This window comes from Ursus americanus, chromosome 7, assembly GCF_024610735.1.
Source record: "Ursus americanus isolate L20-20 chromosome 7, mUrsAme1.1.p, whole genome shotgun sequence".
NCBI classification, from domain to species: Eukaryota; Metazoa; Chordata; class Mammalia; order Carnivora; family Ursidae; genus Ursus; species Ursus americanus.
The window spans coordinates 84,890,153-84,904,402 of NC_142133.1; the positions used below are offsets into that span (position 1 = coordinate 84,890,153).

The following is a 14,250-nucleotide window of genomic DNA, read 5'->3' on the forward strand; positions in this document are numbered from 1 at the left end:
TGTTCGCAGGGTGTCTTTTCTGTCAAACAGGATGATGCAGGAGGCCTGACGTGGTTAAAGCATCGTGACAACTTGCAATAGATGGGCCCGAATTTCTCTGAGACAAAGGCAGAAGGAAGGTGGGGAGGAGTCTGCACTGTGGCCTCCGACTTCCCCAAACTCCCTTCAGGATGCTGTCCTTATATTGATTAGCTAATTACCCTCTTAAGTTGCTCGCAGGGCGCTGTCCCTGATGAGGAAGCAGTTGAAATGCACACTCTGAAAATCACCATTAGCGAACCGGTTTTCTGCCGCCGTCAGCAGAAACAGCAATGAGTTCTGAGACCAACACAGAAACAAAGATGATGTGTTCGGTATGCAAGGTTCCAACTGGAGAACGGCTGTGGACACAGTTGGGAGAAAGAATGTGATGATTTTTTGTCATCTTAACAATTAAGCTCTCCCTACCTCCATGGAAGCGTTCTTTCGGGAGGCTTAGCATGCAGATGCATTGGAGGGTCCAGCTCGATCCCTTGGAAACGAGTGAGCCAGAGTCAGACATTTCTAGGTGGAAGTCTGTGATAAAAATTAAACTTTCTTCATGCAAACTTATTTTGCATGAGTGTAAGACATAATTATAGCTTGTATTTCATGAATTTTCAGACACTGAAATCCAAACCAGGAACTTGCCGAGGATGTAACGTCATGTGCGTTTAGGCTGCAAGCGACGTGCACCAGGTGCTGGGGAAAGACCTTTCTTTACATAAGAATGAGGAACAAGGCTCTGAAAGAATAGATTTAACACACTTCTACTCGATTTGTTTTAAGGTCCACTTGAAGGAATTACCAGCTTATGTGTTTTCTCTTCTTATTATAAGTTTTATTCCAAATGCCAGCTATTCAAAGTACAATAAAGCCCAGGCAGGAGGCATGTTTTCTGGCCCTGGGGTAATACCTGTCCTGGGTGGGTCACTGCCCTTGTGGGCCTCAGTTTGCCTGCCAAGCTCAGGAGGCAGCACCAGCCCTTCGCCCAGCTTGCTATGTTGTCTGGAAGCTGAAAGAATGTGCAGAATGGAGGGAGGGACGCAGTTCAGAGCTCCCAGCAGCGGCTGGCCTTAGGGGTGCTCCTCGCGCGGCCCTGCTCCCCCACGCATCTACTCAAGCCCTTCCACGATCCTGATCCCGAGGTCCCGGCCGTGCATAGCAGACATACTGTGCGCATCAAGGCCACACTGACGTAAGGGACTCTGAGCACAGAGACAGCCCATTTCAAAAGTGATACATGCTTTCCCTACACCCAGACGTGCGTGGGGTCCCATGAGGACACAGAAACTAAGCAGACAGCACCTCCTGCTGAATGAAACGCATTCTATATACAAAAGAGCAGTGTGTCCACGAAAAATTTAGATTGCAGTTCTTTACAAAGGGCAGAACTAGAAGTTATACGCTAAGTAGAGCCTTCAGGACCTGGGCTCAGAGAACAAGATTTCCAGACCCTGAAGACTGATGAACTTAGGTCCCTCGAAAGTTGTCATGCCATTCTCATTTTCGAAGGGCCTTTAGAAACAGGTCAGATTATTTCCGTCCAACCGGCATTAACCATGGTTGAGTAGGAATGAAGAACAGGGACTTGAGTCACTGAAGTTCCCTCCCAGCCAGACATGCCTGCGCAGCACCTGCATATCCAGTCCATCCGTAACCCTTGGAAGCTCTGTGAGCTGCGGTGTGCGCATGTGTGCGCGAGACAGAGGGCAGAGAGGAGGCGGGGAGCGGCGGAGGCGGTGGCTAACGTGGTCAGTCTGTTTCCGTCTGAGAGCTGCTGACTTCCTATAGCTCCTGCTCTGGGTGGAGGGTATGACTACCTTATTTTTAAGTAGATAAGCCAGAGACCTAAAATGTTGTCAAGTAGAAAGGCCCCCAAAGCTTCATTCATACACATATTCCTCATGAACAAACGCTGTCAGAAAGGAACATAACTGGGGCGCCTGGGGGGCTCTGTGGGTGATGCGTCTGCCTTGGGCTCAGGTCCTGATCCCAGGGTCCTGGGGTCGAGTCCCGCAGCAGGCTTCCTCCTCCGTGGGAAGCCCACTTCTCCATCTGCCTGCCGCTCCCCTTGCTTGTGTGCGCTCTCTCTCTCGATCTCTCTCAGACAAATAAATAAAATCTTTAAAAAAAGTTCTCATGGCAAGAAAAAATATTTTAAAAAAATAAGAAAGGAACATAACTCACAATTTCTACAAGTCATTATGTAACCTGGGTCCCTTGTGAAAACTCCTATTTTTCCTTCAGTTTATCTCATTTGGCTTACTGGGAATTCTTCAAGGATGGTTTGGCTTACACAATGGGCAGCACCTAAAATCAATAAGACAGAAATTGTCCTCAGACAGTTTGTAAAGATTTTTAATGGGTGCCTTGACCCTGCCTGCTCCCTCACCCCTCCTCCCTCTCCGCACGTGGGGTATCTTCACCGTGACGGGAAGATCTCAAGTGTGAGGCAGGACTTCTGACTTTTCTGATGGGCTGGACAAGGGGCAGAGCCATACAGCAGACGGGCTGAGGGGTCCAGCACGTGCCCTGTGACCTCCCCTCCACGTGATGACCGGGAGAGGTGTCTGCCCACCAGCTCCGCTTCCCCTCACTGAGTTTTCACTGCAGCTACAGACGTCCTTGGAGCCCCCACCGCATACCACGCCGCGTTCCACATACTGGAGATTTGCTCGTGCAAAGAACAAGTCTAGCTCTGGCCCTCACGAATCAGGTGAACAAACCGGGCACGCTTCTCAGGCTTCATGCTCAGGACCAGCGTATCGATCACACTCCAAAACCAGGGTGCAGGGCCCACGAAGCCACCGCAGGACATGAGACGTCACGAGAGCTGGTCGGCTGATGGATGGTTTACGTCGATTTTGTGTTGCATGAATATGTGTATAAATCATACACATGTACACACACAGGCACCCCTTCGAGATACTGCGGATCCCATTCCAGACCACGGAGGCGAAGCTGGTCGAGCAACTTGTCTGGTCTCCCGGGCGCGTACAAGCCGTCGTTACACGGCACCGTGGTCTGGTAAGTGTGCAACAGCATCACGTGTAAACAAACAACGTACACACACTCACGAAGAAATCCCGTACTGCTGAAACACACCAGCCATCATCTGTGCTTCCAGCGGGTTGTCATCACTGATCACAATCACCATGACAAATACTAGAATAATGAAAAAGGTTGAGAATTGTGAGAATCACCAAATGTGACGCAGAGACTCGAAATGAGCAGAGGCTGTGGGAACCCTGGCACCGGCTGCCGTGCTGGCCGTGGGGTGTCCACGGGCCTCCAATCTGTAGGGGGCGCAGTGTCCTCGAAACCAGGTGTGCCTGTCTGTACGTTGCAGAGTCAAAATCAGAGCTCCATGCCTGCTCTCCCCTCGTGCTGCCAACACAGTAGCCCCTAGCCACCCGTGGTTATCTACACATAAATCGGAGTTAGTATGACATTAATTTAAACTAATGAAATTACAGAATGTTAACCACGTCTTTCCTGGGTCTTGCCAGCCGGCTGCTCCCCCTCCTCTCCTTCCAGTCTCGGCCCAAGCTCGCCTTCGCCTGGCCCTGCTGCTTCCACACCTGAGGCACCGTGTCCTGCCTCCGTCGGCCCCCGTGAGGCCTCCTTGCCCTCAGCCCACAGACCACGGCCCTAACACTTGCTTTCCGTTTGTTTGCGTGTCTCCCAGCAATGTCACTTCCATGGCCCCCAGAACTCATGCCTGGTTAATTGTTCTGCTCTAGGAAGTGCTCAGTAAGTAATGGCTGGACGACTAGCTGAGCGGCGTTGGGTCCGTGTCCCCCAGGCCCTGAGAGCTGTGACCATCACACTACTCTCTGATCTGAGAGACCGTCCTCATGCACCGTCCTCTCCAAAGCTTGTGTGTTTTTCAGTTTGAAGAAGATGTCTAGAAATGCCAGTATTTGACCCAAGCCAACTAAAGGCTGCTGGAGCTTTACATCCCTCCTAGTTAGGGGCATTCTTTGGTGCCTCAGTTTACCCTGTGGGACCTGTATCCTGCAGTTTCACCAGTGGTGCTGGCAGTTCTGAATCCTGACCAGCATTGGCTCCATAGGTCGCCGTCAGGTTGCACAGCGCACATCTGAGGGGTGCAGGAAGTGCTGTCATTCAGGCGCAGGGAGAGCTTGGGGGCAAGACAGGAGGTAAGATCAGTAAACCCTCCCTTGTCAGGGAGCCTGCCCGTGTCATGCAGGGGCTGTGCGTGCACGCCGAGTGGGTAGGCAGCAGGCGTGACCCAGCTGGGTGCAGAGAAGCACCCGCTCCTGCTGCCGAGAGCAGTCTGGCTGCAAAGACAGCCTAGCCGATGCCTCGGTGCGGAGCCCAGCCCGGCCCAGTGAACAGCCCCTGTGGCAGATAAGTAGGAGAGCTGCTAACGGTACAGACGTTCATGGGAAGGAGACAGAAGCCCAGGAACAGCCACAGAAGACAAACACACAGTTCAGAGAAAAGGGGCTGGAAATACACATTGTGGGTGTTTGCAGCCATCCACCAAATCCCCTCCCCAGTGATAAGAGCTGATCGAGAGCAAAGAAGCCAGTGTGTGGACGAACCAGGGTGACCCAGCAGGACAGGGCCCCGGGAAGGCGCCCAGAATGCCGAGGAGCCTGGGTCCGTCACCCGACCTGGCAAGAGCAATGGCTCCGGGTGTCTGTCCCGCTTCGCCACCTACCGCACCTGCAGCACACAGGTGAGGAAGAGTGTGAGGCCAGCAAGGCCGGAGGCCGTCTCTCACCTCTCTCCGCTCTGGGAATGCTGAGCTCTCCCACGAGAGCAGGACCCCCAGCCTGCCCTAGCTGCCTTTCTCCCCACACAGAGCGCAGCACACACAGACCACAGCAGGTCGCTACTGATTCCCACATTGGCCCGGGGGTCCCCCTGCTTCCTCCACATGGTGGAGGCAGATTACTTCGGGCACGCGGTATCTACTTTCCTTAATTAAAAACAAAATTCAACTAATTCCAAATATTTTTTCACAATCAATTGAGAAATTATATGTCAGATTTCATTCACTTATTTTATTTTAATTTATTTGTTTTTAGAGAGACAGAGAGTGTGAGTGCGGGGAGAGGCAGAGGGCAGAGAGAGAGAATTTCAAGCAGACTCCGTGCTCAGCACAGAGCCCAGCACGGGGCTCGATCTCACAACCCTGAGATCATGATCTGAGCTGAAAACAAAAGTCAGAAGCTCAACTGACTGAGCCACCCAGGCGCCCCCTCAATCCCTCATTTTAAGCATTTAATTGAAAGACACTTTAATTGAACAAGACTTTGAGTATTTTATTAGTCTGTGTGGACAAAGTTCAGACACGTCCTCATCCACACCATGGCCACCGGCAGAGCTTGTGGGTGTGTGCCCGGTGTGTCATGCCGCCAGCAGCGGCCGTAGCGGCTCGGGGGCGTGTGCTATGCAGGTGACCCCCGTTCCTGTGCATAGCGAGTGCTTGAAGCTTTGGGGCTGCAGACGAGCAGCTGTGGGAGAGAAGCAGCCTGTGGTTTGGAAGAGAAAGGAAAAAACAAGTCAAAGTAGAACCAGACCATGTCTGCATCTGTTGAGCAAAATGAGAGACAAATTAATTACGGAAGAAGAGAGGGCCCTTTCCGAGGCCACTGGGGTGGCCTGAGAGCCAGCCCCGCCGCTCTGCCCTAAGCCTTACACTCACAATTTGTGCTACGAACAGAGGACACCCAGGAGTCAGAGCTCCTATTAGATGTGAATTTAGGAAAGATCTGCCGTTGATCAGTGAACTCAGTGCCCCCGGCCCAGCGAAGTTCTGTTTCCCTTCCGAGCACTCCTTCAAGTCCGGGAGCAGGTACTCCTTGTGAGTCGGCGTGCCGTCCTGCTGGGGGTCTCCACTGAGCCTTCACCAGCCAGCTCACCTACCCGCACAGAAGCATGGGGGCCAAGAGATGCCTCTCGTCCTGGAAGCAGAGACAGGCATTCCTCACTCGGATCTTTGTCTCTCGTGGATAACTGATCTTTGAGATCAGCCCATTTTTGAACCCCCAGCATATCCACATGTTCTGGAGAGCGGGGGCAGCGTCGTGAGGGGTGCGGGAAGCACTCTCAGGGCACAGGGACACAAACAGGATGCCTCAACCCTCTGGACCCACGTGTCTTCAAATGGGAAAGTGTCAACGCAATCGTATCTGTGACTCTTTCCTGCACTAACATTCTGTGATCCTAAGAGACGACCCTGGGGGCGGCCACTGGGCTCTGGAAGAGGCAGCATCTTTCCACGCTCATGCTGCCTGCAGTCATGAGTGCACATCTCTGCTTGGATAATTTTAGCCTCCGGTCACCCCGAAGCCACTGCTTAGACTGTGGATATAGGCAGACCTCGTCTGAAAGTTCCCCTAAAACTGAAAATAAGACAAACAACATTGTCAAGTGGACCCTGATTAGGAAATGTGACGATTTGGAGTCTTCAGGTTGAATGTGCGTGGCAGCCCTCCCTCCCCGCCTCAGGTCAGAAATTCTCCTGCCATTCCTGCTCAAGAGGGGGCTTCAGTGGCTGAGAGGCCCTCCGGTTCAGCCCCTCTTTGTCAGGATGGAGCGTGAGGCCTCAGGGAGGGTGCTGGGGCCCCGGGGCTCATTGCTGGGGGAAGAGGCTGTTGGACTGACCAGCACCTGGGCAGGTGGGACACTTCTCTTCTACCTGTCCCAAGGTACATCTGGGGTATTTGAGATTAAAGGCAGAGGGGAGGGAGCTCACATCACTCAACCTGGGCTCAGGAAGTGGGCTGGCTGCAGGGCTCACGTGGAAGGAGAAGGTCATGGTCAGCAGACTGCTGAGGTGGTCTCCGCCTGCCCTGTGGTCCTCCCCAGCCCCTGCACAGCCTCACCACCGGGTGTCCCCTCCCTTCCCTCCTGCCCACCTGCCTGATTCCCTCATGCTTTCCAGGAATACGGTGTTATGAATCCAGTGGTCATTCCGGGATTCTCCTCATCTCCTAACAACCTCACATCTGAATGGACCGGAATTCCACTGGTCAGGCCCAGGAGTTGACAGGTTAAGCACACTGACAATCCACACCGCCTTCCGTGGCTTGTGTCACAACTAAACCCTCAGATCATCCCAAACCAACGCACAAAATGGGAACCGTGTTTACGAACAGCACAAGGTCTGGCTGTAAAGAGTCTAGAAGGAGCTTCGGGTCTGGTTGTGAGAACCGCACTGGCCAGCTGCTGCCCAAGTGGACACAGTGCCGCACAGAATCCCGGATGGCCTCCTGCTCCGTCCGTCAGCAGCAGCGTGGCTCCCTGGGCTCCGTCCGTTGCTGCAGAGGGTGCTCCCGCCCCTGGCTCAGGACAAACGCATGCCTCGCTCAGGGCTGAGAGGAGCCAGTGAGCTGAGCTGCCAGCCAACCCCACCTGCTGGACGCAGGAACAGCTGGGCTTCCCTGTGCATCGATGATGACACCCACCCCTTCCTCTTCCCTATAGTTACAGCGGCTGTTAAAACACCAGCATAAATTCGTTACGATCTAAGATTTTACCACCCTTCTCTATTTCCAAGTAAAAAATAAGGTTTGATAATCATTTATTTCTGTAATCAAAAAGAAACACCCATGTAACGATGCCATCATATGCAACAATGGTGCTTCATTGCTTGAAACCCATGGCGGGGGGGGGGGGTACACCCAGACCCCATCGCCTGTGACCTGGAGAAGTCTAGAGCAACTCCAGCTTTTACAGTATCTCTTCTTTCTGATCATTCTTCTGGGTTTTCCTTCTTGGTTTTGGTGGTTTTTGTTTTTTTTAGATCGGTTGTGTATTTGCCTGCCGGTGGCTTATTTGAAAGGCTAGAAAGAACAATAAATAGTAACACAATCAGGACTAGATGTTGAAAGAATCCAGAGTTGTGTCTCAGACGTATTTTTAAGAGACAACATACCAAAAAAAGCCGGTACTGGTAATTATAACGTCATAATCCACAGAGTTCTACCCACATCAAATTGTAATTGTGAAGGTGGAGAAGAAACCCTGTTTCTTCTTCATGATTTTTGTCTAGGATACTTTTTTGGTTTCCTAATGGTAACTATAGAGGATGAATTGTTTATAACAGTCCGACTCAAGGGAGATAAAATTCACACCCACGACATTTCAGAAAGTTCACGGAGACACCAAAAGGGCATGTGGGCCCGTCCACGGACAGCTTCTGCCTGCCAACCCCGGACTCCTCACTCCACCACAGCGTGAAAACCGACCCGCCAGCAGCTCCTTCTCATGTCCGTTACCTCGCAGCTTTGCAGGACACAGACTTAGAACAGACAAACCACAAAAAGAAAACTGAGGTTCTTTTCTCTCCTCCCCAAACCTCTAAGTAGTTATAGTCTTTTATTTAGCATGTGAGCCTGTACTTTTTCCAACATGTACACATTCTTCCTGGTAGAACGTTGGTCACGTGAAGAACGGGTCCAGTTGGGTCCTGAAGTTCTCAAGGTTGCATATTCTGTCTGTGGACTGTCGATGCCCCAGGGTTAGCCCCCAACCAGCACAGAGAAGTCTGGCGCGTGCTTCATGCCCACTTCCACATGTGACCCATTAGGAGCCTCAGCACGACAGAAGCAGAAGCGTAAATTGCCTGAAAACCCATAGCCAGAGATAGAATTCTAAATGCTCCCCACAAATGATTTTGGATCCTGCAGGAGGCTGGGCATGGTGGCTATTTAGAGCCTGCTTGTGGATGGGTTGACGGACGGTTGCCCTCCATCAGCCCACGTAATGAAGAGCTGACTTTATTTCACGTAGGTTTTCAAATAGTTAAATGCCAGTAACTTGAGAAATTTCCTTAACCTGCAAGGAGTTCTGGCCCCTGGCACCATTCTACCCACCAGCTTTACCAATGGCAGCCACACAGCCACAGACGACACTGAGCACGGGAGCTTGGAGGAAGAGCCACACCTTGCAGTAGGCTGCATAGCCAGATGCTAACACGGTTTCCCTCGCCTGTTCCCAGATAGGCTCATGTCCCCTGACACCTCCATGGGAAGCCCAGCCACCACACGTGCGGAGCGCCGTCCCCATGCAGGGTCTTTACATGGCACACCCTTGAGATTCCTGTAAGAGCCCTCCGAGAGAGGCCAGGCCTGCAGTGCCCCCGGCACCACACAAGAGGTGAGCTGCAGAGCAGTGACCTGGACCAGCTCGTATTCTTGTGTTCCACGTTGATCTTCGCTCTGACGGGCCGGCAACAGCAGGGCACAAAATCTGCTCTTGCTGAGCCCGCTGTTAGAACCCAAAGCTGGAAGGCACACTGGAGGCAGTGGTGCTGTCCGTGTTCCCCCAGCTGCTCTCTGCCTCCCTGTATGTGGTGGCCAGGCTGCAGGGTAGTGCACCTGGCGGTTCCACCTCCGTGGGGGCGGGTAGCTCAGGAGTCCAGTGAGAGAGGAATAGGTGCCGGCGGCCACCAGAAATGCAAGGCGTGCGTCTTCCCTGGGTGGCCCGGAGGGGGCACAGGGGCTATTACAAGCTCAGAACAACAGCAAAACCATTTCCTACTTGGGACAAATGAACTGAAGGTAACCCTAGGATTTAGAATGTGGAGAATTAACCGAAATTACATAAAACTAAAATGTGGTAGGGAGGGGAAGAGCTTCATAAACAGTGGATCGCTGCCACGTCCCGAGTGTGCCTCTCTCACAGTGTAAGAAGGAGCCAGGGGGGGACACCTGCATTCCGTTTCCTGTTCACACCTCCATGCATCTCCTCCTTCCCGAGTTCTCCAGGATGATAAGATGTGCTTCCCAAGAGGAAGTTAAGAGAAAATCATAAACAAATATATGCCACCTGACCACGGTTTCTTCTTTGACGCATCTTGGAAAATGCCCCGAGATGTTTCATGTGCTTCTGTGTTTTCAAACGTACGTACAGATTCATGTCACGATTGGCTCTTTGCAGGCACGGTGGTGCTGACCTCAGAGTCGTCAGTCATGGTGCAGTGGGGGCCTGGCCAGCCCCCCGGGGACTGCTCCTCCAACCACAGCCCATGAATATAGAAATCAAAGTGTGTAAACTGAGAGGAGAATATAACTTTATATTTTCAAGAATTCGGTAGAACGGGATTGCCTTCAACTCTTGAAACCTCGAGCCCTCGGCCAAGGGCACCGTCTGCTTGCCAGTCAGATACTTCCGGCATATTTCTGACTGTGCTCACTGGGTCAGCTTTCTTTCCTCTTGCTGCTCTTTGGGAACACGTGTGTCTTTATACTAAAGAAAAGGATGTATAGGGATTATCCAGGAAAGAGACAATATTTGTTTCATACAACTAGCGAGGCTCTATGACTAACATACGGCAAACTTGACTTGCTGATACTTAGAAAGGAGTGTTAGTTTTTTAAAAATGTGTTGATTTGCTATATGGGCCAGCAAAAATTATTATCGATGTGTTGGTGCCCAAACCTCATTCCCCAACCAACGCCTCTTCTGAGGGAATAGCGCGAAATCCATCACGGAGGCCCCGGGGGCACCCCGACTCAGCTGTTAGCAAACAGGTACTTTGTGCTAATCAATACACCTCATTTCTTCAGCACATTGATAAGACAGAGCAATTCTTCTTCAGTTTTTTAATCACAGAAACAAAAGCCAGATGTGATAGTGGCATGCGGTTAACTAAACCCAGTCTAAGGGCTGGGGGAGGGGGCCTCTCGGAGCCCACTCGTTAGTACCTGTACTTGCCATACCCATGAAGCAACCATGCAACACAGTGGAGAGAGACCACGCCCCAAGTAGTCCCTGGGCGTTAAACAGGATACATCTCAGGCGAAATACAGGGGCTTTATGTAATTTTTAACATGGTGTTATTTTAGCGAGTTGTCCTAAATCCTTTTTTGTGATTAGACATAATGTTCATTCATACGGTATTTCTGCCAGCTCACCAAAATTTTCCTGAGGCTGGGAGGCGGGCAAATGCCGGGGTGCCGTGGTCCCATTAACCGCGACAGCAAACGGACCACAGGTGCACCACTGACCCCAGTCCTGCCTTGTGCCAGCGTCGGGTCACCACACACTCCTCTCTCTCTCTGTCAAACCTGAGATATGCATGCAGGAACTACCATTAATTCAATTCAGTTTCTCAACTTTTACTATGCATTCCTGTTGCTTCACTGTGGATTATAATAAATTATCTGTAAGGTAGAACACTCAGAATAGCGTAATTCAACCCAAACGTGTGCTTCCGATGCTGAAAGCCCAGTGTAGGTGGTGGCATCGCTGCGTGAGCCCGAGGCTTGCATTCCCGCGAAAACACACAATTTAAAAGCAATTGCTGCGAACATCTGTTTAAGAATTGGTATCAAGTGAAGTTCATGAACTCTTAGAAAGCCTGGTAATAGGATGAGTGTAATTATCATGCATCTGCTTGGGCTACAAATAAATAAAGCCAATAAAAAATAAAAGTCACTTGTAAAATTTAGAATGAAAAATTAATATTTTAAAATTACATTTCCCACATATACTGGCTTTTGTAAGAATAATTAAGGAAATCGATAGTTTCTAGCAAGTGCTTCCTGTGGCTGCCTGGTTTTAGCGCCATCCGCGCCCTTTGTGCCACACAGCCAGCCAATCTGCACGCGGGACTTAAGTCTCTAGTACGCGGTGAGCAGGGTTTGACGTGCAATTGACTTGCTTTCCATGCTGTTGCAACTAAACTTCAAGTTCTAGCCATTTTTTCCTTTTCTTTTCTTTTTTGTCCCTTTTTTTTATCTTCTTTGCAGAAGACCATCAAATGAGCTGTCACAATACTCGAATAATGCAAGACGCAGAGAAAGACGACAACAACAACGAGGAGTATGACAATTACGATGAGCTGGTGGCCAAGTCCTTGTTGAACCTCGGCAAGATCGCTGAGGACGCGGCCTACCGGGCCAGGACCGAGTCGGAGATGAACAGCAACACCTCCACCAGCCTGGAAGACGGCAGCGACCGGAATGAGACCCTGGGCCGGAAGAGCGAGCTGAGCCTGGACCTGGACAGTGACGTGGTGAGAGAGACGGTGGACTCCCTGAAGCTGCTGGCCCAAGGTCACGGGGTGGTGCTCTCGGAGAACCTCAACGACAGAGCGTACGCGGACTCTCTGTCGCAGCAGGACGGCAGAAACATGAACTACGTGATGCTGGGGAAGCCCATGAACAACGGGCTCATGGACAAGATGGTGGAGGAGAGTGACGAGGAGGTGTGTCTGAGCAGTCTGGAGTGTTTGAGGAATCAGTGCTTCGACCTGGCCCGGAAACTGAGCGAGACAAACCCGCAGGACAGGAGCCAGCAGCAGAGCGTGAACATCCGCCAGCATGTCCGGCAAGAGGATGACTTCGCGGGGAGGACGCCGGATAGGAACTACTCCGACATGATGAACCTGATGCGGCTCGAGGAGCAGCTGAGCCCCAGGTCTAGAACTTTCTCCAGCTGTGCAAAGGAGGACGGGTATCACGAACGAGACGACGACACCACCTCTGTGAACTCAGACAGGTCTGAGGAGGTGTTTGACATGACCAAGGGAAACCTGACCCTCCTGGAGAAAGCCATTGCTTTGGAAACAGAGAGAGCAAAGGCCATGAGGGACAAGATGGCGATGGAGGCCGGAAGGCGGGACAATGTGCGGTCGTACGAGGAGCAGTCGCCAAGACAGCTTCCCGGGGAGGAGAGGAAGCCTAAGTCCAGTGACAGCCATGTCAAAAAGCCATACTATGGTAAAGGTAATATTTCTACCTAACGTAAGTTGCCTCATGAAAACAGGAGCTAGGGTGAAAGATGCCGATGATGGTCCACAAATGACGTGGGCATCACGCTAAGTCCTATCACTAATGCAAATCTCTTAGAGTTGGTTACAGAATTCTAGTTTGTGATTGTGTCTCTGGAGAGAAACACAATAAAATATTTGTCTGGGAAAAGCACAAAGCAGCTCAATGTCCTACAATGAGAGCAGATGAGTAACATGATATTTCAGCAGGAGACGCTTGCCTTGGAAAGACAGGGCGAGTGCGCAAACACGTCACGTGATAGGAAACATTAGAATAAGCCTGTGTTCTGACAAATGAGCCACAGTCTATGTGGAGTGGCAAGGGCTTACACAAAAATTAGCCAATCAGGGATGAAACACATATTTTATATATTGGATTGGATAGGTGGCATCATGATTTATAAAATTATCACCAAATGACAGTTATTGATGAAACCCCCCCATAGAAAACACCCCGATAGAAATTGAACAGTAACAGAATGACCGATAACATAAGACAAGGGCAATGACTGCACATTAATTATCTTAAGATAGTAAGTAACGGGAGCCATTTGCTATGCAAGGCATGGTGTGTCCTAAGCTGAGATCAATAGTAATTTCTTTACCATATTCATTTCTGCTTACTGGTTCCATTCCATTGTGGAAACAGTTGTGGTGCCTCCTTTATGATAAAAATACTCAAAACCATCCAACAGGAGAGTTTTAGCAGATTTTCATTTATGAAATGTAGGGGCCAATATTTGCATATATCTTTATATTTCAACATACACGTGTATAGTCAGTACATCTACAAAGTGTGTAAACATACACTGAATGAACGGCCAACGCCGTGTCCACTTGGGATACAAGCTGCTTATGATTCAACCTCGTGTAGAACCTTGAGACTGTGGGTATCTCGGTTACAAGAACTGAGTCAGAAGCAGTTTCAAAAGTGAAATTGGCAATTCCTTAAACACTTCCATGTTAGTACCAAAAAAGATCTTCTGTTTTATTTTGTATTCTATTCCTTATAAAGACTGAGTTTCCTCACTGTGGATCTGATGATGAGGTTCAGGAATTCGGTTTGAAAATCAGCTGCTATAGAAACCTCGAACAATCAGAGAGCCTGTCTGCTCTGTTGTGACATAGGTGTGTAGTCTCCTCTCAGTGTGCGCACATTGCCCCGAGGCATCACTATCGCCGAAGCCCCGCTGGAGACAAACCCCAGCCAGAGGCCCGTCGGGCTCTTGATATTTCAGGTGCTTGAGCGCTGACCGCCGTTTCGGTACGGGAGGTGAAGGGAGACCCGGGAGGTGCGGCATACGAGGAAGGTCGTTTCTTAGGGGCGACACGGTCTAGCGCAGCGGAGCGTCAGGCTGGCTTTGGGTGCAGTGAGACTACGAAACAGCATGTGTGTTCACAACTGTGGTGCCACCTGTCAGAACTCTTCAGCTGAATGTTTGAGAATCATAGAGGAGCTAAGCATTTTTAGG

The 14,250-nt window shown here is 50.7% G+C and overlaps 1 protein-coding gene across 1 annotated transcript in view; it reads left to right on the forward strand.

Moving 5' to 3' along the window:
• LOC123786598 (myelin transcription factor 1-like protein) overlaps positions 1-14,250 on the forward strand; it is a 307,765-nt gene that overhangs the window by 266,443 nt on the left and 27,072 nt on the right. Inside the window, exon 9 of the mRNA XM_087863207.1 lies at positions 11,757-12,728. Within this exon, the coding sequence (XP_087719333.1) occupies positions 11,757-12,728 (972 nt within the window). The remainder of the gene's footprint in view (positions 1-11,756; positions 12,729-14,250) is intronic.